This window comes from Euwallacea similis, chromosome 35, assembly GCF_039881205.1.
Source record: "Euwallacea similis isolate ESF13 chromosome 35, ESF131.1, whole genome shotgun sequence".
In the NCBI taxonomy this organism is placed as follows: domain Eukaryota; kingdom Metazoa; phylum Arthropoda; class Insecta; order Coleoptera; family Curculionidae; genus Euwallacea; species Euwallacea similis.
Genome location: NC_089643.1, coordinates 256,245 through 279,880, shown reverse-complemented (window position 1 = coordinate 279,880; position 23,636 = coordinate 256,245). Strand labels below are relative to the sequence as shown.

At 34.3% G+C, this 23,636-nt stretch overlaps 3 protein-coding genes and 1 non-coding gene across 4 annotated transcripts in view; all 4 read left to right on the top strand.

The window, feature by feature from the left end:
• Positions 1-23,636, top strand: part of LOC136418420 (cell division cycle-associated protein 3-like) — a 106,502-nt gene that overhangs the window by 355 nt on the left and 82,511 nt on the right. The window lies entirely within an intron of this gene.
• On the top strand, positions 384-1,577 carry LOC136418437 (AP2-associated protein kinase 1-like). The gene is made up of 2 exons (XM_066404507.1): positions 384-404; positions 468-1,577. Exons 1-2 carry the CDS (start codon positions 384-386, stop codon positions 1,569-1,571), a joined length of 1,125 nt encoding a protein of 374 aa, XP_066260604.1. The 3' UTR covers positions 1,572-1,577.
• LOC136418482 (uncharacterized) lies at positions 12,272-14,326 on the top strand. Its single transcript, XM_066404550.1, has 2 exons — positions 12,272-12,360; positions 13,361-14,326. Exons 1-2 carry the CDS (start codon positions 12,346-12,348, stop codon positions 14,114-14,116), a joined length of 771 nt encoding a protein of 256 aa, XP_066260647.1. The 5' UTR covers positions 12,272-12,345; the 3' UTR covers positions 14,117-14,326.
• Positions 23,060-23,133, top strand: TRNAI-AAU (transfer RNA isoleucine (anticodon AAU)). The gene has a single exon. It is a non-coding gene; the product is annotated as a tRNA-Ile (tRNA).

Below are 23,636 nucleotides of genomic sequence, written 5' to 3'. Positions count from 1 at the left end.
TCTATCATCATGTGTGAATTTGTTATGAATCTCTTTTTATTGCATTTTGGGAAAACATTATATGTTTCTGGTAACAATCCACTCTCACTTTAATCTGAATATTTATACAATTTAGTAGTAGTAACATTATAGATAATTAAAAAACAGAGTTTTATAGGATTTTCGAGACGATTTCAGTAATATCACGTTGAATTATACATAATTTTGTCAAACGAAATAGATAGTTCCAGCATCTGGTTGATAAATAAACATTTTTCGTAAGTTTCTGGGCTAATTTAGTTCTAGAAAATGACATTTTCGTCGATGAGTGGGGTATTATATAAAGATCTTTGAGCACAAGCTTTGGTGAATTAGACCTGGTAGTTCACGGTGTGATAAACGTGATGGGAAAAATCGTGCTTCTGGTAAGTAAATGTTACGAATATTTAAGGTATTTAGATTCATTTAATTAATGAAATTTTTTACAGTTTATTGCGGATCTCTTGATCCTAACCCAGGCTAAACCGCAGCCTGGCTACAGCTACTCACAGCCAGCTCAACCTCAACTTTCAGTAAATTTGCCTCAGTCTTCTTACCAGCAACCATTATCTAACATTCCACAATCACCGCAAGTTCAAGTTAGTTTACCCCAGTCTATTTACCCGCAACGATTGCCTGACCTTCCTCAAACGTCCCAACTTCAAGTAAGTTTGCCTCAACCAGCTTACCAACAGCGACTGCCTGAGCAGCAAATCTCGATAAGTCAAACACAGCAAAGTCAGTCATCTTCTGATTACTACAACCCTGGCACGATAGTCAGTCAAATTCCATTAAGTCAGCAAACTACTTTTGCTGGGCAGGATGCCACGAATTTTCTGCCTTCAAACCAATTTACTACAACTCAGCAAGTCAGCCAGCCTGCTTTGAACACGCAGCTGTTTACTCAAATCCAGGAAAGTGCGACATCACTCCGGCCCATACCTCAAACACCTCAACAATTCCTGCAGATTCTCCCACAACCAGACCCTCATTTAGTCAACTTACAAACCTTGCAGTTGGTACCCAACTTGCAGCAAGTACAACAGCAAATCCCCCTTTCGCCACCTCAACCCGTGGTGACGACTCTGTTGCCTCAGGTTCCTCTAGTCACTAAAAATATCTACGTGCATGTAGCCCCTGAAGAACCACCGCTACCCCCTCAAATACTCCCAGCCGCCCCAGTGACTAGAAAAACTTACAAAATCCTCTTCATCAAAGCCCCAAGTTTGGCACCTCAAAGGCAAGTGATCCACGTGCCTGCCTCTCAAGCTGCTACTGAGGAGAAGACTTTGGTGTACGTTTTGCTGAACAAGCCACAGCCAGAACAGGTAGTGGTTCCTGCTGCTGCTTCTTCTACGCAGTCCACGAAGCCTGAGGTGTACTTTATCAAGTACAAAGCAAATAAACCTACAGTGACGTCAGAGGGTGCTAGCAGTTCGGTGACCACCGCCACTGAGCAACCCATTTCTAGTGGGGAGAGTTCGAGCTCATTGTTTTCTGGGAGCTTGAATGAGAAATATGGCCCCCCTGGGTACCAGAAGAGAAGTGCATAAATGTGATTTTAAAGATAAGGTATAGGAGGGTATTGTTGTTGTTTTGTGACTGATTTATTGTTAATTTGGTAATACATTATCCGATTTTTTACGTAATCTGCCTTTTTAGCAACTGCCTCATAATCACTAATACAACAAAATGCTTAATTGTTTGATCGTTTCGTCTATGTAGTAATTTTTTAAATCACAATATTTACTAATGCGATGAACAAAGTAAAAGTGTGAAAGTCAAACTTCACTAATCGATTAATTCCACATTGGAACCGGATATATGATATACCACGTACGACCACTCCTTGCATTAAAATCTTCTTTTAACTTTGTTGTTGCCTAACAAGATCGTTATTTGTTTATCAACCTGCAAATTTGTAATTTTATGCAATGCAATGCATAAAGATACAAATTTGTTCCAAAATAACAGGGGTACCTAATTGGACTTCTTCACTCTGCAATTTGGTACCAATGTCGGTTTTTTCTAATGAGCAATCTTCAGTTATGTAAACAGGTAGACACATGTGGGTATTCTTTGGGTGGCCCCTGTAATATTTGTTGATGGAATTGTACCGAACAGGTGTACAAAATCTCCGTCTCGTCTCCTTCACCCACATTACCCAAATCGATTTAAGTGGGCACTTTAATAGCCCACATATTGTTTAATTTATGTTGGAAAAAATGCGACAAACGTAAATAATTTGTTTGAGCTTTTGAAGTAGCACGGTACTTCACCGTACATTTAATAACTATTGAAGTTTAAGTAGTTCGTTTTGTTCCTTTCGACGGACCATTACATTATGTGATAATGTTACCTACTAATCTCAAGTCAAGATTGGTCGAGGATGGATTAAAGCGGAAGTAAGAGGATTTTTTTAAAGGGATTTGGATAATTATGAAGGAAAAATAGTTCAAAGCCAAGCTGTCCGATCGGAGAAATTGTTCGAGTCGAGAACTCTGATTATAATTGTTGATCACCCGCAGTTTCTCATTTTTGTTAATGGTTTTAGTAAGGTTCAAGAATATTATTCGATAATTTGTCATAACCACAATCTCAAAAATACAAGGTGTAACATTTAACTTGAGACATCGCAACATTTCGAATAATAAGCGCTCTATGAAAAAAATTTCTATTATGAAAATTTAATTACGCCGCGAGGAAAATACATTGATGTTAATATTAGTGCCCCTCTACCCCTCCTTTTGGTAGGGCTGGTGAGCAACTTTCATTTCTTTAAGGGCATCCCCTACTTTTTATTGCAGACTCGAATTCTATGACAAAAACATGTAAAATTTGTCTGGAACTTTTTTTTGATTCACGATAGATGACGCTGTAATCAATGAAATTTAATTTTCCTTTCGCTTAGGATTTACCGGAATTTTTGGTGAAATCTGCGGTAAAATTAATGTAAACAAAAACTTTTTGCTGGTAGTTTTTAAAGTAAGTGCTCAAAATGATGACCTTCAACTTCAATGCACTTATTAATCCGCATTTCGAGCGACCGAACGTAACCGAGAAGTGCGTCTGCTGGAATTTCGACGCAAGTATTTCTGATATGCACAACCATAATTTCACGTGTCGTTGGTACTTGTTTATAAGCTTTGTCTTTAAGATAGAACCCCCACAAAAAGAAATCTGAAGAAGTGAGATCTGGTGATCTAGCAGGCCAGTTCACTGGACCGACTCTATTGATCCAACGATAATTGAATTTATGATTAAGGACTCCTCGAGCTATCACCGAATAGAATGTTCTGCCGCACTTCTAAGCTCAAGTCTTCAAGCAATGTTGACAGTTCGTTTTCCAAAATATCTTGGTACATTTCACTATTCAAGTTGCCTTTAATTATGTGGAGATCGACAAGGATAAGGATTAATGAGTGAATTGAAATTGAAGGCCATCATTTTGAGCATTTATTTTAAAAACTACCTGCAAAAAGTTTTTGTTTACATTAATTTTATCGCAGATTTCACCAAAAATTCCGGTAAATCATAAGCGAAAGGAAAATTAAATTTCGTTGATTGCAGTGCGTTGATCGTGAATCAAAAAAATGTTCCAGACAAATTCTACCTGTTTTTTGCCGTAGAATTTGAATCTTCAATAAAAAGTAGGGGATGTCATTTAAAAAGTCAAAGTTACCCCCCATCCCCCCCAAAAGGAGGGGCAGAGAGATACTAATTTCAGCATCAATGTATTTCTCTCGCAGAATAATTAAATTTTCGTAATAGACATTTTTTTCACAGAGCGCTTATTATTCGAGATATTGTGATGTCTCAAGTTAAATGTTACACCCTGTATAAACAACATAAGTCGATACTGATACGTATTCCACAATTTCGAGCATGTTATAAAGGGTGATCATTAAATAAAAACGTTAACGGTCTCAAAACTTTGTTCTCAGTCAGATATTTTATGGTAAATAGCAAATTTCTCAATCAACCCCCTACGTTTATGGTTGATTACCTACGGCAAGATTTTTTTAATGACCACCCGTAATTGTGTATCTACAGAAATTCCCGCGAAAATTTGAATGATTTACGAACCTGTATGTGATTTGCATTCTTCTGGCAGGTTATTTACAATTTGCAAAGGCTTCAGTATCAATATCTCACAAACGAGCAATTCGTGGTATCTGAAATTGCAGCATGCGAGCCTTGTGGGTTTAATAGCAGTCTCTTGCACCTCTACTACCCAAATTCATACCACTTATTCGATGTTAGAACAGACTCAGGATAAATGGCCCTCATTTACTCGTATATCCCACCACCGTCATCATATTTTTAAGTTTGGTAAAGGGTTAGAAGTTATATGATACCAAATGTTTATAAAATCATATTGTCACCAATACAGACATTTTTAATTTTTAAATTTGCAAATTGCTTTGAAAGGACGTTCCAGGGCAGATTTATGGCATAGTACGCTTTTCTCTAGTAATGGCAAAGCTATACGACTCGAGAGAATGGTTTAGAAATTCCTGTTTTTATCAATTTCGACATAATATTTAGGTTGTAAATTTGTAGAGTACATTTCAGGGATGTTAAAGGACACAAAACAGGAACAGGGAAAAGTGCATGATTTTAATACTTTCAGTGAAGATTAGAAAATCGTAGAAAGATGTTCCTTGTGCCTTGGGAAATTTGACAAAAATAACTACTATTTATACATATAATAAACTACATTACGTACTGTATCTACATGCTGTAGCTACATTACAGTTCTCTATAACCAAGTTGGATAAGTCTAGTACACAAAATATACCCTCTTGAGAAGATTGACGAATTTGAAAGTAGTTCACGCGTTAAAAAATTACATAAAATACCTAAATGTGGGCTTCTTTAAAATCTCAAATTAAAGCCTACGGCAACACGTTCTAAAGTCTCTCCCAGGTCAACTTTTGCATCTTTAATCATCAATTAATAACTTTTGGCTAACTTTTTACCCATTTACCATTTCAATTGAAAATGACATTTTACCATAAATTCTCATTTGTTTTTACGAGATTGATGACAATATTATGTACATTCTCTGAGTAACTAACTAGCTTATTGCTCAAACTTGTGAAACTTGTTTTGATTACTCGTAAATACCAAGAAGACCACCTTGTATGAAAAGAATTGGTGTTGCAAGTTAAATTTTTTTGCCTTAATTTTAAAAGAATCTACATCGATCGTTCCTGAACCCATTTGATCCCAAGAACATTTTTCCTCAAAAATTCATTTTTTTATTATGAATTTTAGTTAAAAATATGTTCAAATGTGTAGTCTGACTTACGGCTAACGAAACATAAATATAATTTTGACAAAAAATTAGTGTACTTGAATGAGTGGGAAATACAATGGGAAGATTACGAATTAAAAATGTATGTTTATGAAATGAAAGGGAATAACGTGATTGTATATGCTATTGGATAGGAAATACTACAAAGCATTCACGTTCCAAACATATAGTCACTTCGCATTTTATACAGGCCCAATGTACCGTTTGATGACACATTTGCCAAAGTAGCTGATTCTGAAGTTTTTTTGGAAAATGCCCTCCTTCACTGCATACAAGGTTAGGGGAACCGAACTCGATGAGTTTGTCTTGGAGAGGGTAGATTTCTGGAAACTTCTGAGATAATACCGCACTATCTCTCTTGAAAAGCTAACAAATCCATTTTTATAGTTTCATCAGCTGTAGTTTATAATCTCCATGCGTTGACAACTGCGGAATTTAACGTATGTGTTAAAAGAGGCCACCACCATTTTTTTCCTGTATACTAACCCTGTGTACAGGGTGTCCCATTTTCGTTGTAATCGTGGAATATCACGGTTATTAGTAAAAATAGAGAGATGCAGTTTTCGCGAACCTGTATCACTTTTTAGTCAAACTAATGATAACGTTGGCAGAATTAATTCAGCTATCTTTTTGCACTACAGGTCGTTTTTGAAAATATTTTATTTTTGGACACCCCCTATAGTTTGAATATGCGTCAAGCTATTGAAAATGTAAAAACGATGTTGGATAGAGATTTTTACGTAGAATCCAGAGGCGTACTCAGATTTTATTTATAATTCATAATTTTCGAGATATGGACCAAATTTATGTTTTTTTAATGGGGCACCCTGTATATTTTTACCTATTTCGATTCCCCTAATTTTCCCCATTTCAAAAATACAAAACTCACAATTGCAACACATAAACGTCGTACAACAAAGATTTTTTGGAAAAAAACGTTTGAAATTTTCTTTACAATAATAAGTGTGGTAAAAATCTTCAAGTTTACGGTTATTTACCCGATGCATCCAGCTACAGCACCATGCAGCATAATCACCATACAGCACAATGTCAAATGTGTACAAATATAGTAGAATAAGTATTGATAATACCGTAACATTTTTTCTTATTGCAATAAATTGCAACAAATGTCACCATCAGACTATTTTTCGAATTGTACCCAAATGAGTACGATGAGATAAAATAAATTAATATAAAGGAGTCTTCAAGCACATACATTTTTTTTCCTTTAAGGGTTTGCAGTCTGATGTCTTCAAATATAAGAAGTGACGGCTATTGAAAGGAAGCTACACCTTTTCCCTACGTCTCTTTATTCCTTTCGTGGGTGGTCAATGCGTTGTGAACGGTCTCCATGACGTAATTTTTACTTTTACCTTCACAAATATCTGTATTAGTAATGTTACCTGTGCTAGCGCTATTTATTCGCAAACAGTGGTGGAAACATTTGCTTTGCAACTGATTAAAACAAAAACTTTCTTCATAACCCGAACTAACCTAAACAACTTAATGGAAGTGAGGTAACGACTTTATCGCGTCATAAAATTTAAGTACCAGAATTTGGTTCTGTGTGATTATCTCGCGGTTTTTACGCTCGTTATGCTACATGATACGAACCAGCGTTACATAAACAAAGATTTATAATACGATATTTATGCCAAAATTTTGCCTTGTAATTTTACAAATTTGTTCCACAAGACTTAATTAAATGGCCTGTGAGATGATTAATCTTTTTGGCATAATTTAAATACGCGGTGTGTAATAAAAATCCTTTCTCTTTTCACGTCTAATGAAATTTCGGTACAGCGTATGTCAATGTTTGCAAGTGGGTATAATAAAACATAAAAAATGCTCTTGACAAAAGCAATGAAAGTACGGTTTAAAATAGGTAAAATGCAGCAACAGATGGCATATCATTTGAATTTAAATATGGGCATAATTTATGATTGAAATTTAGCTGGCTAAGAAGCCACTTTGATGATAAACAAAATTATCTGTTGCTGCTGGAGCTGGCATAATGCAATGAATTACATAAGTGGCGTTACATCTATTAAATTTTAACCTAAAAGGATACGAATTTATGCGTATGCTCTTTTCATGTAAAGCAATGTTACCAATGCTGGTGCGTAACTGCGCAAGGTTGTTATTACCTTAATCGCTATTAATTATTTCTAATCATTTGAAACGTGCAGGTCACATGAAGTATTGATTTTGCCAAGTTTTCTATTGTTGTTATTGTTATCATGAAATCTTAAACGTTGCGAATGCTTCTGGAGTAGGTAATTTTCTTTGATGAAGTCCTACGCGCATTCGTCTTCGAAATCTAAGTGTTATTAAGTGCAATTTTTTTAGCTGACAATCACAGTTCCTTTTCTGAAAGTGAAAGTGACAAAGTCAATCACTTTAGGTCTTCTTTTCAACGTTTCCTATCCCATCTAAGCAAGTAATTAACTTTAATTGAATGATTCTTAATCAATTTTTTCATTTTAACCCTTGTGTGCACAATATGGGCACCCGTGTACCCATATCGTCACATTTTCGCTCGTATCTTGAGCGAATAAGAAAATATTGGTTTGAGCCTTCGAGCCCATACTTTCGCTCATTCAACAATTAAGCAAATGAGGATTTTTATTTTTTTTTAAAGCCGTGACATGACGCGAAATATCCAGTTTAATTTGCACTATAAAACAATCTTTTGCAAAAGAGTGTCCAGAAATTATTAATATTAGTAAAAGTCCAGAAAGTAATTTTGCTATTCAAACATGATTTCGCTATAAGCGTATTTCAAAATTTCCGTAGTTGCAAATTCACACATAAAAGCTAAGAAATTACTAGTGTCTTAAGATGTGTTAATTGCGGGCAATCAATAGAGCCAAATTAGATTTCTCAAGCTGGCATTGATAGCAAATTTAACCGCATCAAAAGGACTTAACTAAGCAAACATTATTGTCTATAAGAGTCAATTACACCTTGTATTTGCTAATGCTTTTGCCAGCATTTTGTGATAGAAATGCAGAAAATTCTAGGTGTAAAAATTGCATCAAAATTTTGACACTCGACAAGGTTTATGTAACGAGATATACAGGGTGTTTCAGAATTATGGGATCAAACTTCTAGGGATTGTTCAGTGCCACAATAGAGAGTGTGAGAACCCATGTCTGCAAATGTCTCTCGAAGACGCTACAACCTTATGATGTTTTAAAACAGTTATGTACAAAAACGTTTTTATCGAGTTTTAGTACGTTTCATTTTCATTTATTTGTACAAAATAACACTACAGTAATTGTTCAAACTATTGACGTTGAACTTCATTGCACCTGTTTAAACGACGTACATAGTTTCTACAGACTTGGCTAAAAATTCGATAATCATTTTGAACGACTTCAAGTACCACAGCGATTCGTGCAATCAGGTGTTGCTCTATCTCTATTAGCGTTTTATAAACCAGATACTTTACATGTCCCCACAAAAAAAATCTAAAGGTGTTAGATCGGGTGACCTGCGGGCCACGGAACTGGATCAGCTCTGCCGATCCAATATTGTCCAAACTGACGATCCAAATACTGTCGAGCTTAAATAGATAAGTGTGCAGGCGCACCATCATGTTGCAGCGACATTTGCTCTCGAACGTTTAATGGGACGTTTTCAAGAAGTTCCGGCAGGACGTCTTGTAGAAAACGTCAGTACATAGGCTCCGTTCAACTATCGGACAGCAGGTACAGTCCATCCAAATTGTCGTTAACAATACTGGCCCACACGTTAACAAACCAACGTTGCTGATAACTTCCGGCAAATATCGCGGGTGGATTTTCTTCGGTCCAAACCTGGCTAGTCCTACTGTTGAATATGCCATCTCGTGTGAAACCGGCTTCATCCGTCCATAAAGCAAAATGTAAAAAATTATGTTGCTGAACAATCTGATGAAACGCCCAGTGACAAAACTGAACTCTTAGATGATAATCGGCTGGAGTCAAATCTTGGACTTTTTGTAAATGATATGAATAAATTTTTTGTCATGTAATACCCTCCAAATAGGAACGTGAGTTGCACCCATACCCTACGCAACTTGACGAGTGCTAGTCAAAGATTCATTTGTAACTCGGTAAAGAACTTCTTCCTCAAAATGGATCGTCCTTACTGTTCTTCCTGCATCGGTATCGTGCATGTTAAGTTTCAAAGTGCCAATCTCGGTAAGTCGTCGATGAGTTACAATATTCTTTTTGTACTCAGGATGTTGTCTTGCGGGATAACATTCTGGATAAAACTGTATAGCAGCTTTTGCCAAATGCATATCTGCTAGTTCTTGATTGTTGTGGTTCTCCGTAAAGACCGATTACTTTGCGAACTTTTTAAAGTTTGCAAAATTAACTAGTGAATGCGTTAAACTAATAATCAGGAATTTCTGTTATCAGTTTTGACTAAGATAAATATTTAGAAAAAAAATACTTAACAGGTGCATTCAAGTTCAAGGACGACATTTTGAACAAATTCTGTAGTGTTATTTTGTACACACAAATTAAAATGAAACGTACTAAAACTCCATAAAACACATTTTGCACATAACTGTCTTAAAGCATCATAAGGCCGTAGCGCCTTAGGGAGACATTTGCGGACACGGGTTCTTACACCCAGATGTCCTCTATTGGTGCACTGAACAATCCCTAAAAGATTGATTCCATACTTTTTAAACACCCTGTATCGAGGAAGCATGATAATAAATGTGTTTTTTTTTTAATTTGAACCATTTGGACTTTGTCCCAAGACGATTAAGAACGAGTGCAAAATTGAATATTTGCAAGCCCCGAAGTACGCATTCCAGGTTAGTTCATTTGAGATGTATACATTTTTTAACAAGATAGAGTTTTTGAGAGGAATTTTGCATTTTTCTAGATTATAGTCACGCAGTCCAGTATTTTTAGAAAATTTAACAGAACTTTTGAATGTCCCAACATTTTAGATTATTTCATTTGGAAGTTACGAATCTGATTTTGATAAAGAGTTTTATTTCACATAGAATTGAAGTTATTCGGAATTTTGAATATTCATAGATGCTTTGAGAAGCGAAGTATGCCACTTATTTTCATTAATACTGAAAGCTCGCAATTTTAAGTTTTGTAAAAAAGTCTGTGCAGTACTGAAAGACATAAAAAAATTCACAAGAAAAAAATCATAGCATAATAGGTTCCTCATAACTGTTCAGTTTTGAAGAAAAAATCAGGGGCGTCCCAAAACGAGTTAAAAAGATAAAAATGACAAGGAAAAACTCATCATTTACAACTGAAATTTTATATTAATACATAACACATCCCTGATTGTCAAAAATATTTATGATCTGAATTATAGTTTAGTAGCACTGTGAAGGGAAAAACGGAATCATACTAAGAAGGGAGCAACAAATTAATAAAGTTGAGTGTTACTTGTCATGAAACTCGATTTTATCTTATATTTGGAAAACTTGTATAAATTCTCACAAACCAAGTATGTCACTGGTTTTTAAGAAACATTGAAACATCACAATTTTTAATTTTTTAATTCGATTTGAAAAAAGCCAGGAGCATACCTATATAAAATTCAAAATCGTTAAAATGTCAAAGGGAAATTTGTGGCTTGCTACTCAAAAGACTCGTTGCTATAACGATAGTTTTTGTGATAATTGTTGTTGATGATGATAACTATCACAACAAATGTTACCGTATGGATAACATGAGAAATAATACCTTGGAAAATTGATAATTTAAAATTCTATAATACCTACACTAATAATTTTTTTTAGTATACTGAGTGTTGGGAAGGTTGTGTCTAATTTGAAAAATTATCTTATAAGTATAATAAAAGTAGAGGCGCGCCGAACACAATTTTGAATTGGGGATCAACGCGAAAAACTAGAAATAGAAGAACTATTTTCTACACATTGCTGAGCCTAAGAATGTTGTAATACGTAAATAACTTTATTGTCCGAGTTCAATGTAATTGGAAAAACATTTATTTTAAGCCAGGAAAACAGTGACACGCAGACCACAACTTTCAAGTAAGAATCAGCGTTAACAAGCAAAAATTAATGCGTATTTAGAAGATGCAATGTATCTGTGATACGTCAATGGCTTGTCGACGTCTCATTATAGCCGGAAAGATTCTATCTATGTATCTATAGCATTTTAAAAATAATGTATTTAGTTACTGTAAAAGCAATGGCGTACCGAATGCAATTTGAAGGTGAATAACCAGGACCAAAAAAAAAAAAGTATAAATATAATTTTGAAAAATTGCTGAGTTCTAAAACATTCAGATACGCCAATGAGTACCGCATAAGCAACTCCATGCCCACGTGAATTTGCATTTGCAACGGTGACTTTATTATCCCTGGTTCCTCATGGTTCATTATTGCATGGAACACCCTGTATTATGGAATCCTTTGCAACAAACCAGGTGACACCAATTTCATTGTTGTTATTGATGAGAATAACCTTGAAGCGGTCACATTTTTCTTTTGATTTCGATGGCTTTGGGAGATCCCTTTTATTAAGAGCAATTACAATAATATCTGTATTAAAGCGACACACTCGACGTTTTGAAACAATGGTTCTTAGGCCGATTGCCAATAATAATAACTTTATGTAATATAAACCGGGTTCTGTGGCTAATATGTGCAAATTCTTGAAAACAAATCTACTGTATGGTCAATATCTCAGAAACCAGGTTAGATGATGAGATACGCCATCATCAGTGATGACACAAGCTTGATACGACCCAACATTGACGATAATTATCTCCGATTCATATTTCACCTTGTGCAACAGTTGGACAATCAAAAACGCCATTCACTTAATGCCTGCAAATCGCCAAAAAATGTATTCCGCGCAATTACGGCACGTACTGGATACCCATCATCATCCCCGGTACTACCACGGTCGAATGAGGGGGGTTCGGCGAATTAAAACTATAAAAACTTGAAAGATGGAGTAAATCGAAGTCTTGCTCTGACCGATTTACAACAACTTTTTTCGGATAGAATGAAGCCGTTCCTGGTAAGTAGGCGTGATGGTATCCTAGTGAAAGTATATCATCGGATGATGGTATCTGTGCATTTTCCTGTGGTGATTGTAGTGTCTTCGAGCAGTGATTGTGATGTATGGTGACGGTTATTTTTGTTAAATTTGATTTTTGACGTAGATAGATTTGGCGTCGATAAAGCTAATTAGTTTTACTATTTTCGATAGTAGCTCTGAATTTCGATTTGAAGTTCTTTTTGCAAAATTCAACGTACAGGCCAGTTGATAGAAGGAAACTAATATCTCGACAAAGTCTCGGTAAAGAATCTAAATTATTACCTAAATCGTCCTAAAACCGCCGTGTTACGCCAATGAAATGTGGAAAATGGTTTTATTTCTAAATGGTGTCTTTAGCTGAGTAAATTTCTACTTAAACTGATTAAAAAGCAGAGACGTACAGGTACAGAATTGTGAATTAAATTTCAATGAAGAAAATTATAGTCCTCAATCAAGTTGGTGATTATCAATCCTGAGGAAATCCTGAGGAATAGAACTAAAATCAAGGGAAAACACATTGGCGTAGCATTTTTTCCTCGTAGTAAGAAATTTCTGTAAATTCTTTTCTTCGTGAAACTGAACTTTCTAATGTATTTAACCAACTTAGACTTGCTTTACATCTCTGCTTCACATTAAATTCATTTGTCAAGTTTTATACATACATAGAATTAATAAAATTAAAATCATGCAAAAATGCATAGATGTAACTTCTTTCCTCTTGGAGTAAAAAGTTTCTCTAAATTCTTCTTTCCTTGAAGTTGCTAACCCGTGAAGTTTGAGTCTGTCACTGTTTCAAATTAAAGCAAGTTTATTATTTGCGTTAACATAGGGAAGGATTAGAAGCAAAAACCAGCAAAGGTACATTGACGTATCATATTAAAATTAAATTTTAATTAAAGAGCAACGACTTAATGTTCAGTTTTATCGTTAATAATATCTTTATGAGCAGATCAAGTTCAACACAAAATTGTTTCTATAGATAACGTTCTTATTGGCTGCGGCCTACGCCCGCCCAGAACCGCCAGTACAACAAGGCTACAACTACCCCAGTCCCGGTCCTATTTCTGTAGACTTTGTTGGTCCTCAATTAGGTCCTCAACTGGGCCCACATCAATCAGATGTAGATTTTGGAGGTCTCGATACATCCTTCAGAGGAGGTCCCGTTGGAGGTCATTTAGACACCACTTATGGTGCTCCACCTCAACTCCCTACTGTTCATAAGCACGTTTACGTCCATGTAGCCCCAGAGGAGCCTCAAGAGATCAAACCGCAAAGAGTGATCCCCACTGCTGCTCCTCAAAAGCACTACAAGATTATCTTTATCAAGGCACCAAACCCGCCAACCCCAACTGCGCCAATCATCCCAGTCCAACCTCAGGACGAGGAGAAGACTTTGGTGTATGTTTTAGTCAAGAAACCAGAAGAGCAGCCGGAAATTGTGGTACCCACCCCTGCTCCCACTCAGCCAAGCAAGCCGGAGGTTTACTTCATCAGGTACAAGACCCAGAAGGAGGGTGGAAGTGGAGGATACAACTATGGTGTTCCTGGTGGACATGGTGTCGGATCTGGATTGGGTAGTTCTGGAGTTTCTGGACTTGGTGGAGCTGTAGTGTCTGGATCTGGAGTGTCAGGATCTGGAATTTCTGGAGCTGGAGGAGAATTGTCCGGACCTGGAGCCGCCATTGGAGGAGGATCTGCCTCTACCCAATATGGACCTCCCGGCTACCACAAATAACTGCAGAGTATTCTATTCGATGTGCCTATAAAATAGTATTTTTTAAGAGATTAATTTATTTGGCTGACAAGTCGTTGAGATGCATCGTGATGATGATGATGATGATGATCACTTATTAAGGTTCGTTTAATTGTACATATTTAGAGTTAAAATAGTGCTCAGTAGAGTTAAGAAACGGTGACAAATAGTATAGCAGATATATAAATAAAATTTTGTTTATTTTTATAAATAATTGTGTCTCTTTTCATCAATTGATAATTTACGACTTAGCCCGAAGTTATGGGATCAGAACCGAAATTGCCTAAGTAGACCCATAATTATGCTCTCCTTTTACGTCTTCACAAGCAAAAAACAACAGGAATTGGCCTAATGGGGTCGGTAATTACATCACAGTCACAAGGTAATGTTTACTAACCAGGTTTATGTAATCGGGTGGGTAATGAGAGGCAGTAATCTTGATTTTGATGACTGTAGGTTATTTAAATGGTTTTTGCGTCGGAATTTTCGGAATCCAACAACCGGTTTTAATGTGAAATTTTTATGGAAAGTTTAATTAGTTAATTATTCACACTATTACGTGGGGTTGGGACCTTTTGGGGTAGCACGAAATCCCCTCGTTTTTTATTCATAATTCCATTAAACCTATATTTTTTCGACGATGACTGACAAGTAGCATTTTCGTGTTTCGCTTTTAAGGTGATGAACGTAATTGATGTCGGAAGCTATAAGAAAAATCGTTCGCATGAAAAGTTCAGAGTATGTAACGGAAATTAGGCACGTTTTTAGCCATTCATAAAGGTTAGATAATCTTCGATATAACCGTAAGCTATTAATAATTTGTACTGAAGTTTTTCGATTCAGGTAATGATAATCTGTTGCTTGGGGCAGTAGAGGAAGTGGACAATTGTTGCAATTATCATAGAACGTTTCACTGTCAATACATTGAATGCGAACTTGAAGTAGGAAGTCGCTTACCTTAATGCCTATGTATGTACATATATGGAAATAGGTTAAAAAACTAGGTATAGTGTTGTCATTTAATAACAGAGATTTAAAAGAATTAAGCGTAAGCAAAGTGTTGCAAAATAGCTCAGAGAAAGTCATTATGACATCCTTAGACCAGATTTGTCCAACTCCTGTTAACTTTTCCAACAAGATAATTTTCATAGAAACGACGAAATCAGGCAGAGCGCGAATCAATTTCACTAGTTTACAGAAGTTTTGTCCTTGAAATGAAAATTGTTTTTCTTAACAACTGAGGTACTCTGAGTTTAAACAAAATCATGAAAAAATTTCAACATGTGACATTTCAGGAATATGTATTATTTTTCGTTTATAAGAAATAATGGTATAAAAGTGTTAAGAAAATTAGAAATGAACTTCCTTAACTTTTTCCTTGTATGTTTTTGCATCTGTGTCTATTACAATAGACTAGTAATAGTCACCTAACATAGATTGGTCCCAGTATCCCCGATAATTGTGCTCAAAAATTTTCAAGTCCTGATGAAAACGCTCGCCGTGCTCTTGTCACTGACGTTTCCGAGGTTTTCAGAAAAGAAGTCAAGGTGCGAGTGCAAGAAATGCATTTTCAGGAACATGTTGACACCCACTCGTTGAAAATTATGTAACAGATCGGCAATTTTCATTTTTTGTTACTTAGGAACTCTTGGATAACAAGTCGTAATGAATTATAAGCAGTTTTTCCAGTATATGAAATACTGTTTTCAAATATCTCATTCTTTAACATTTTTTTGATTTGGGTTCCGATGAAAACACCTTCCTTAAGTTTCGCCTCAAAAAGACCAGGAAAAGTAGTGCATAAATGTTGAAAGGCAACACTAGTCTTGTCTAATGCCTTGACAAAATTTTTCACAAAACTTAATTTTATGTGAAGTGCAGGTAAAACAATTTTTTCTGGTAGCATCAGACATTTATGTTAAAATTATTAAAACACGTGTGGAGCCCACTCTTTATCCTGAAGCGAGACCGTAATTTTGATATAACAAAAATAGTCTTCTTTGAGTGATTCCGTTAGAGGATATCTTTTCTTAGATATAATAACTTCACTACAAATGTAACAAAAACGGTCAGGATGTACTTTATACAATCTTTTTGACATTTAAAAACCTCCATTAAAATCTTTCGCACTTATTTACTGATACCCTGTATAATATTTGTTTTTTTGCCCAGTATATTTAATTGAACTTCACACTGTATCGAAATTTAAGAATAAATTCAACACAAACTTGTAGGCAATCGAAAATAGAATGTGTTGATATTTTTAATCTATAACATGATAAAAATTTAAAAAATATGTTTGCGTTTAGTTATTTCAACTAAATTAAAAACTATAAAATCCACTGAAAGGACATAATTTTTTATTTATTTTGCAAATTAATGTTTTTTTATTCTAACGAAAGTTATCTTACTGACAAAGATACCAGAAGCTTGGAAAAACAGGCCTTACTATGATGAGTGTTTTAAAGTCGTTCTGGTCACTTTATCAACAAGGCAACTTTCACAGAAGCGACGAAATAGAAGTTTGTTGTCGTCGTTACTCTATTTCTCTGTTGTCTTGAAAATTTCCTGTTGGGTGAAGCTTATCAGGATTTTCATATGGAGGCACTCAACAAGGACAATTTATTATTGATTCACATAAACGAATTATGGAGCAACTTGCCATTAACAGGAGCCACTATCATCAAGTCCAACACCTTTCCAGGTAGATTTAAGAACGCAATCATAGCCCCTATTCACAAGGCAAGGGACACAAGACTCTCACCTACTAAAAACAATCTGCCTATAAGCATTTCAAATTCCTTGTGCAAAACATTCGAGACACTGATGCGTGATGATATAACACTAATGACTTTATTTACCTCCAGGAACATGGTTTTGTGAATGGCAGGTCTACTGTGTTCAATCTTAATGTTTTTACCACTTTTGTTTTTTAAGCTTCTTTAGCTGGAGGATAGCTTCAAATGATTTGACTAGGTCGATGACTTCTTATTACTTAATTAAACCTCGAATATTCCTACTTCTATAGATATTTCTGTATTTTATAAAGTCTTGCTAATGTTCTCGACGTCAAGTACTGGAGGTGGATAATTTAATGTCCAGAGATTTCATAGTTAAATCTAAGATTCCTCAGAGAAACAATCAGGGTCCTTTTTTACTTTTATCAATGACTTACAGTTGTGGTCTAAAAAATAGCAGTGCTTTAAGAAATTACCGAAAACATGTACAGTCAGAACTTTTAATAATAATTAAGAAAACTTCAGTATATTGTTTTATGTTATAAATAAAATGAATTATTGTGAAAAGTAAAAAATAAAATATATCCATGAAATTTAAAGAAAAACTAGAAATATTCGCAAAACACGATGGTCAAAGTAATAGCAGCATTTCATTAATCTTATAAAAATAGACAGATAATTTCTAACAATCTTAATATTTTATTATACATCCTTTATTGGCAATGACAGCTTCACATCGACGACCCATGGAATTTACTGAGTCTTAGCATCTAGCAATTAGAATGTTTTCCCAATAATTTTTCTCTACAGCCCAAAGATCATTTTGATTCTTGGGTTTCTGCTTTGCTACAACATCTTTGACATCGCTCCAGAGATTTTCAATAGGTTTGAGGTCCGGACTTTGAGCTGGCCAATCTAATACATTAATATTTTCATCGTTTAAAAATTGAATGTTTTGGATCGTTATCCTCTATAAAAACCCATCATAATGGCATTTCATATCGCGCATAAGGTAGCATAACTTCCCTCAAAATGTCAACATAAATTCCGGCAGTCATGATGTTTTTTATCCAAAATATGGGTCCTACTTCATAATAGGAAAAACACCATAATTTTCGAACTTCCATGTTTAACGGTCTTAAAAGTGTACTCAGGTTGATGGGCAGTTCCTGGGGGACGTCGGACATAAACTCTGCGTCTAGTATTACCAAATAATACGATCTTAGTTTCATCCGAGTAAAAAATATTACGCCATTTTGTAGGCGGCCAATCTAAATGTGCTGTTGCAAACTCGAATCGTTTTTTTTTAATGTTTTTTATTGAGTAAGGGTACCTTTCGCGGATTTCTTGCTAATAGATTGGAATCCTGAAGGCGGCGCCTTATGGTTTTTGTTGAAATATTTCCACTCACCGTCTCCTGAAGTTGAGAAAAAGAGACAAATGGATTGGCTTTTGCAACTTGCATCATAATTTTGTACTCTCTTGTGGTCGTTTTCCGTTTCCGACCACGGGTTTCGGGTTTAGGTTGTCAGTTTAGAGCATTTTTCGTCATTTTCGCTGAACAACCCAAAAGATTTTGAATTTCTGAGTAAGTTTTGCCCTTATTACGCCACTTTTTTAAAATTAAATCTCGCTTTTCTACAAAACAATGCTTTTTTCTTCCCATGATCTTTTTGAAAATAGAAATACTTATTCATAATTGTGTACATAATACAAAAGTAAGAATCACTTACGAATAAAAAAAGTAAAACTTGTATAAATTCCAAGAAATTTTGAAAACTGCTATTATTTTGTCCGGTCAAAATTGGGAATCATTATGGTATACTATTGGAATTTTGTTTATTCCTATTTTATTAAAATAGTTTTTTGTATGATATTTAAAATTAATGTTGATAAATTTAAATATTGTACTTTTTTGCATTTAGAACATTTTTAAACGCAAAATCTGTATTTTCTGCGATATTGAGATACTGTTATTACTTTGACCACATCTACATCTAGTGTCATAAATTACTCTCACTGTTTAATTTTTCTGACAATTTTAAGATATTCGAATCTATTTATAACTGCTATTCTAATAACTGCTTGCACCTTCAACTGGATTTGGATATTATTGATCACTGCTTCAACGATAACAAATTACATAATTTTGAATATGTATAGGTAAGTACCTTGTTTTGTTATATACTATAGAAAATTAAACCCTATATATCACACAGTTGCTCAATCAACAATAGTATTTAGCAGGAGAAGTATTGTTGCAAAGTTCTTGGTCCTTTTATGTAGTGAAACTTAAAATTGTTGATCTCTTCAATATTTCATTAAGTTCAATTAGCATAGGAGTTGTCTTATAACGTGAACATGTTTAGATAAATAGTTGTTCCATTTCTGGTATTACTTCATGCTTAGGCTCGTTATATTCGATAATCTGTTGATGGGTAACCTCTTGATCTGTAAGTTTTCCCTAGTCAATTTAACTGATGTGTAATCACCATCAGCTGCACGGTGTTTGTAACATATGTCATTAGTAAGTAAAATAAATAACACTCAAATATTTGAAATTTTTAATTTCCAGTTACCCATATACTGAGTGAGTCGAAGGAATCATGCCAAACTTCAGGAGCGTATTATACATGAAAAATAAATGTAAAAAAAGTCAAATCTGGTCATCCGATTTTCATTTATTTACAAGTTATAGCGTAAATCAAATTAAAACATAAAATTTTTAAAAAATGATAAATTTCATAAGAAGTTTCATAAATGAACGTTTTGGTTGTCATAGTGTTGTGTTAATAAATGTTAAAAGATATCGCCATTGACTTTAAAACATTTTCTACTTCGTCTATGCAGAGCATTCGTTACGCTCCTGATTGTTTCATGTCTTTCTTTAACATCAGCTACAGCATTTGTAATACGTTGAATTAGTGCACCTCAAGAGACCACGTTTACTCTGGACACCTCATTTTTAAACCAGCTCCACAAACAATAGTCTAATGGTGTGAGGTCTGTAGATCTTGGAGGCCAACTAATAGGACCGCAAAATGCAATCGCACAAATTGTTGAAAACTTAGATTAATACGTTTTTAGAAGGATGTCTTTGATATGGAAACAGTTGATGATATTTTTTAGCAGCAGCTCTAGCATTTCTATTACAAAAACCATAAACAAACATCATATTAACATATTCTAAATTTGAATAAATGTTTGGCATTTTATAACACATTAATTGAATTTGAAAATAAACATCAAATCAGTATTAGTATCAGTAATAACAGAGGTACTTTTATCGTAATTAAAACGCTAGTAAAAAATGATTTACGCTATAACTTGTAAACAAATGAAAATTGCAAATAACATTTGAGTTTTTTTACATTTATTTTTCATTTACAATAAGCTCCTGAAGTTTGGCACGATCCTCCGGACTCACCCTGTACATATCATTTTATGTCGTTTTATATCAGAGGTTATCTTTAAATCTTTGAATCCTCTCCTATTTACTAAAAACATGCTTTCAAAAACTGAACTTTTCCCTTCCACCAAACTGTCTAGATTAGAGAACTTGTGTGTTAATATTGCGAGAAAAGCAATAATCAAAACTTGTACTTTTTTTTCAAATATTTCAGGTTTTTGAGTCCTAATTGAACATTAAGTTGGGCATATTTTTCTTAATGTAACCCGCCTTATAACTTAAAATTTTCGATACCTTTTTGGAACATCCTCAAAATTTGCAACACGCTGTATATTAGTTAAGCTTTTTTAAAGTATGTGCGACATATCAATTGTATATTATTGCCTTTTATGTTATACATTATACATATAAACTTTTCATATTCTTCAATTATTATTAGAAGTTTCACTAAATATTTAATCGGCTTCTTGACTTTTTGGTGAAGGGATATTATTTGTTTATCACATACACCATCACTAAAATTGTAGCATATTAATGTAACTCAATTTTGATTTTGTGTATTTGTGGATATTGTTACATTTACTCGGGCTATTAATGATACTTGCCGATCTTGAGTATCTATTGTAGTTTTTTTTCGACGTCTCTCTCGATGGTCTATAACATTATTTGAGTCGTGATATCTTTTTTTATTCACGACAAATTATTTTGTGAAACATCTAAATTTTGTGCAATATCCGTTTAACGAAAACCTTGTTGTAAAAAAGTAATTATTTTAACTCTATTGAAAAAATAAATCGTATTTCTAGGTATTTTAAAGAACTTGAACGAAAAATGAAAAATAAACTTTAGTCTATAGCTAACGAAAATATCGATATCAATAAAATTTAATAAAATCATGATAATTTTATGTATTACTGTTTGCATACTCCAATAAAAAAAATACAAAACATAACTAAAAAAATAGAGTAAAAATAATTACTCTTTTACAACAAGGTCTTCGATAAAAGATTATTACACAAAATGTAGGTGTTTCGCAAAGTGATATGTCGCGAATATAACAAAAATATCACGACTTAAATGATGTAGATCATTCACGAGCAGGTCGAAAAAGAGCTACAACAGCTGCTCAAAACCCTCAAATATCATCAAAAGTTTTTCTTTTAATTTCGCGATGACTGAAACCACAGTTTAACTCAAATTAAATGATTTGATTTTTAGAAATGAGGAACATTATTTATTATTAGTCTATCTGCTTTATAAATTTTGAACTTTAAAAGCAAATTACAAAAATTCATCAGCGTGTTTTGTTTACATTTTAGCTTCTCTAATCTGAAAAAAACTTGAAAAAATGTGATTCAAAATTCGAATTGAAAACATTGAATGCCTTAAAAAGAATGATGTCGATATGTATGTACGCTCCGTGAAACACTAATTCGGAGATACTTTAAAATGATGCAATTTTGAAAGCGCACACTAATAATTTATTTTTAAAATCACGCTTTAATTAATGAATAGAGTTCTGCTGTTGGTTTAAGAGTTATTTCTAAGAAAAATTCAATTTGATTGTTACCCTCCCTAAAGCCGTTTAAACGCAAAAACTCTTCTGAAAAACATCCGCTTTTGTAGATCACACATAAGCAAGTAAACCTGCATGAGTCACTACGATATATAGTTTTTAAATAAACACAATAAGGGTTGGAATCTGCCTTTACCCCGCGCCCCTTCAAAAAAACCTTTGCAAAAAATATGGAACTCAGATTTTTACCTGAAAAAGGGTTTCAAAAGAAAGGACAGTCAGACAATGGACTATATACCATACTTTAGAAAGTACTGGGACCCAGATATTCAAAAATGCAAACCGGCTGCTACAAAACGCATTTTTATACCCAAATCTGATGTTCGGCTTATAATTAGTTTTATGGCCAGAAGAAGAAATTCTTAGTAAATCGGGTTGTATTCCTGTCAAACCTTTAAGGGCTTTTATTGAAGAGTTGCAAATTTTCGTTATTTATGGTTCTTTTTTAAGATCGACGTGCCAATTCAAACCCTGGAAATTTTTGTTATATCACCAAAGTGGTTCTTTTTATGGGCTGAAGTCCGGAAACAGGGTTATTTGATACTTTATCTCGAACAACAGCTTGAGGAATAAAAGTATCAGTTTCTGCGTAAAATACACCCTAAAAAAATATGGCGGGGGATTTGACAAATTAATAGCCCTTAAAAAGATGTCACCACATGCAATTTAAGATATCCCTATGTAAGTCTTGTTTCGAGCGAAAACAAACAGAAAATCTGCTACATAAACGGAGTACGTGTCGTAAAAGGTCACATGCGCCCTAAAAATAATACATCTGCCCCATTTCAATCATTTTGACAGGCACACTCTAAAAATAACAAAAAACAATGAAGTGGAAGCTTTTAAAAGGCGCAGTTTCCGATTTAAGGACACACTTTTCTGTTTTCCCGGATAGTTAAAATTAATAGGTTTTTGCAGCTATTGAATAAAGAGTATGTCCGCATTTCATCCAATTAAGAATGTCTTGAATATCGAATTTAACCAAAATATTTCACGATGTAACAAAACTCCCAATGAAAAATCATTGATGTGAAATCCATTTTAGAGTGTTTCAATGCCAAAATGAAGTATTTTTTCATGTGTGTAAGTTAATCTAATTTGGCCATTTTTGTTTAAAGTATTAATAAATTTCTTGTTTATTTTTGAGACATCCTATATTATGTAGGTAGAAGCTATAAGAGCATTACAGAAACGTTGATATTGGCCCATTAGCTCAGTTGGTTAGAGCGTCGTGCTAATAACGCGAAGGTCGCGGGTTCGATCCCCTCATGGGCCAAAATTTTTTTAATTATTTCATATTATTTTATATTTTACTATTTTCTTCTATAATACTATTCCGAAATTTTTTGTATATTTTTGAAGTAGATTAGCTAATTTTGCATTAGTTAATCAAAGTTTTGTTGTGCACTGAATATTCTCAATTTCGTGCAAAACCCTTTTTATCTGATTTACAAATTAAACAGAAAATGTTGATATGCAATAATTAATTTAATTAAACCATGCGCTTTGAATAACGATTACACACAGATATATGTATTTGCTATAAAATCATCATCGAATATTCCACCGCATCAAAACTTCGTGTATCAGATGAAATAGACGGGATCGTTATCGACCCTCGCTTTGTACAGATTCCATCAGTATAGCACGCGATGAGGGGTGTTTTTTACCCCCCATGGTCGGATGGTAGAGATGAATAAATGCATCGTCAGCCGGAAACCGAGGGGAATGTATCGAATTCGCGCCCGTTTCTGGTTTTTATATTGAGTTTTTAAAAGG

What these genes read in the sequence shown, in the direction of transcription:
- LOC136418437 (XM_066404507.1), top strand. Translation starts at nt 384, where the DNA reads ATGGGAAAAATCGTGCTTCTG. An exon ending in TGGGAAAAATCGTGCTTCTG is followed by an intron (nt 405 to 467) that starts GTAAGTAAATGT and finishes AATTTTTTACAG; the next exon opens with TTTATTGCGGATCTCTTGAT.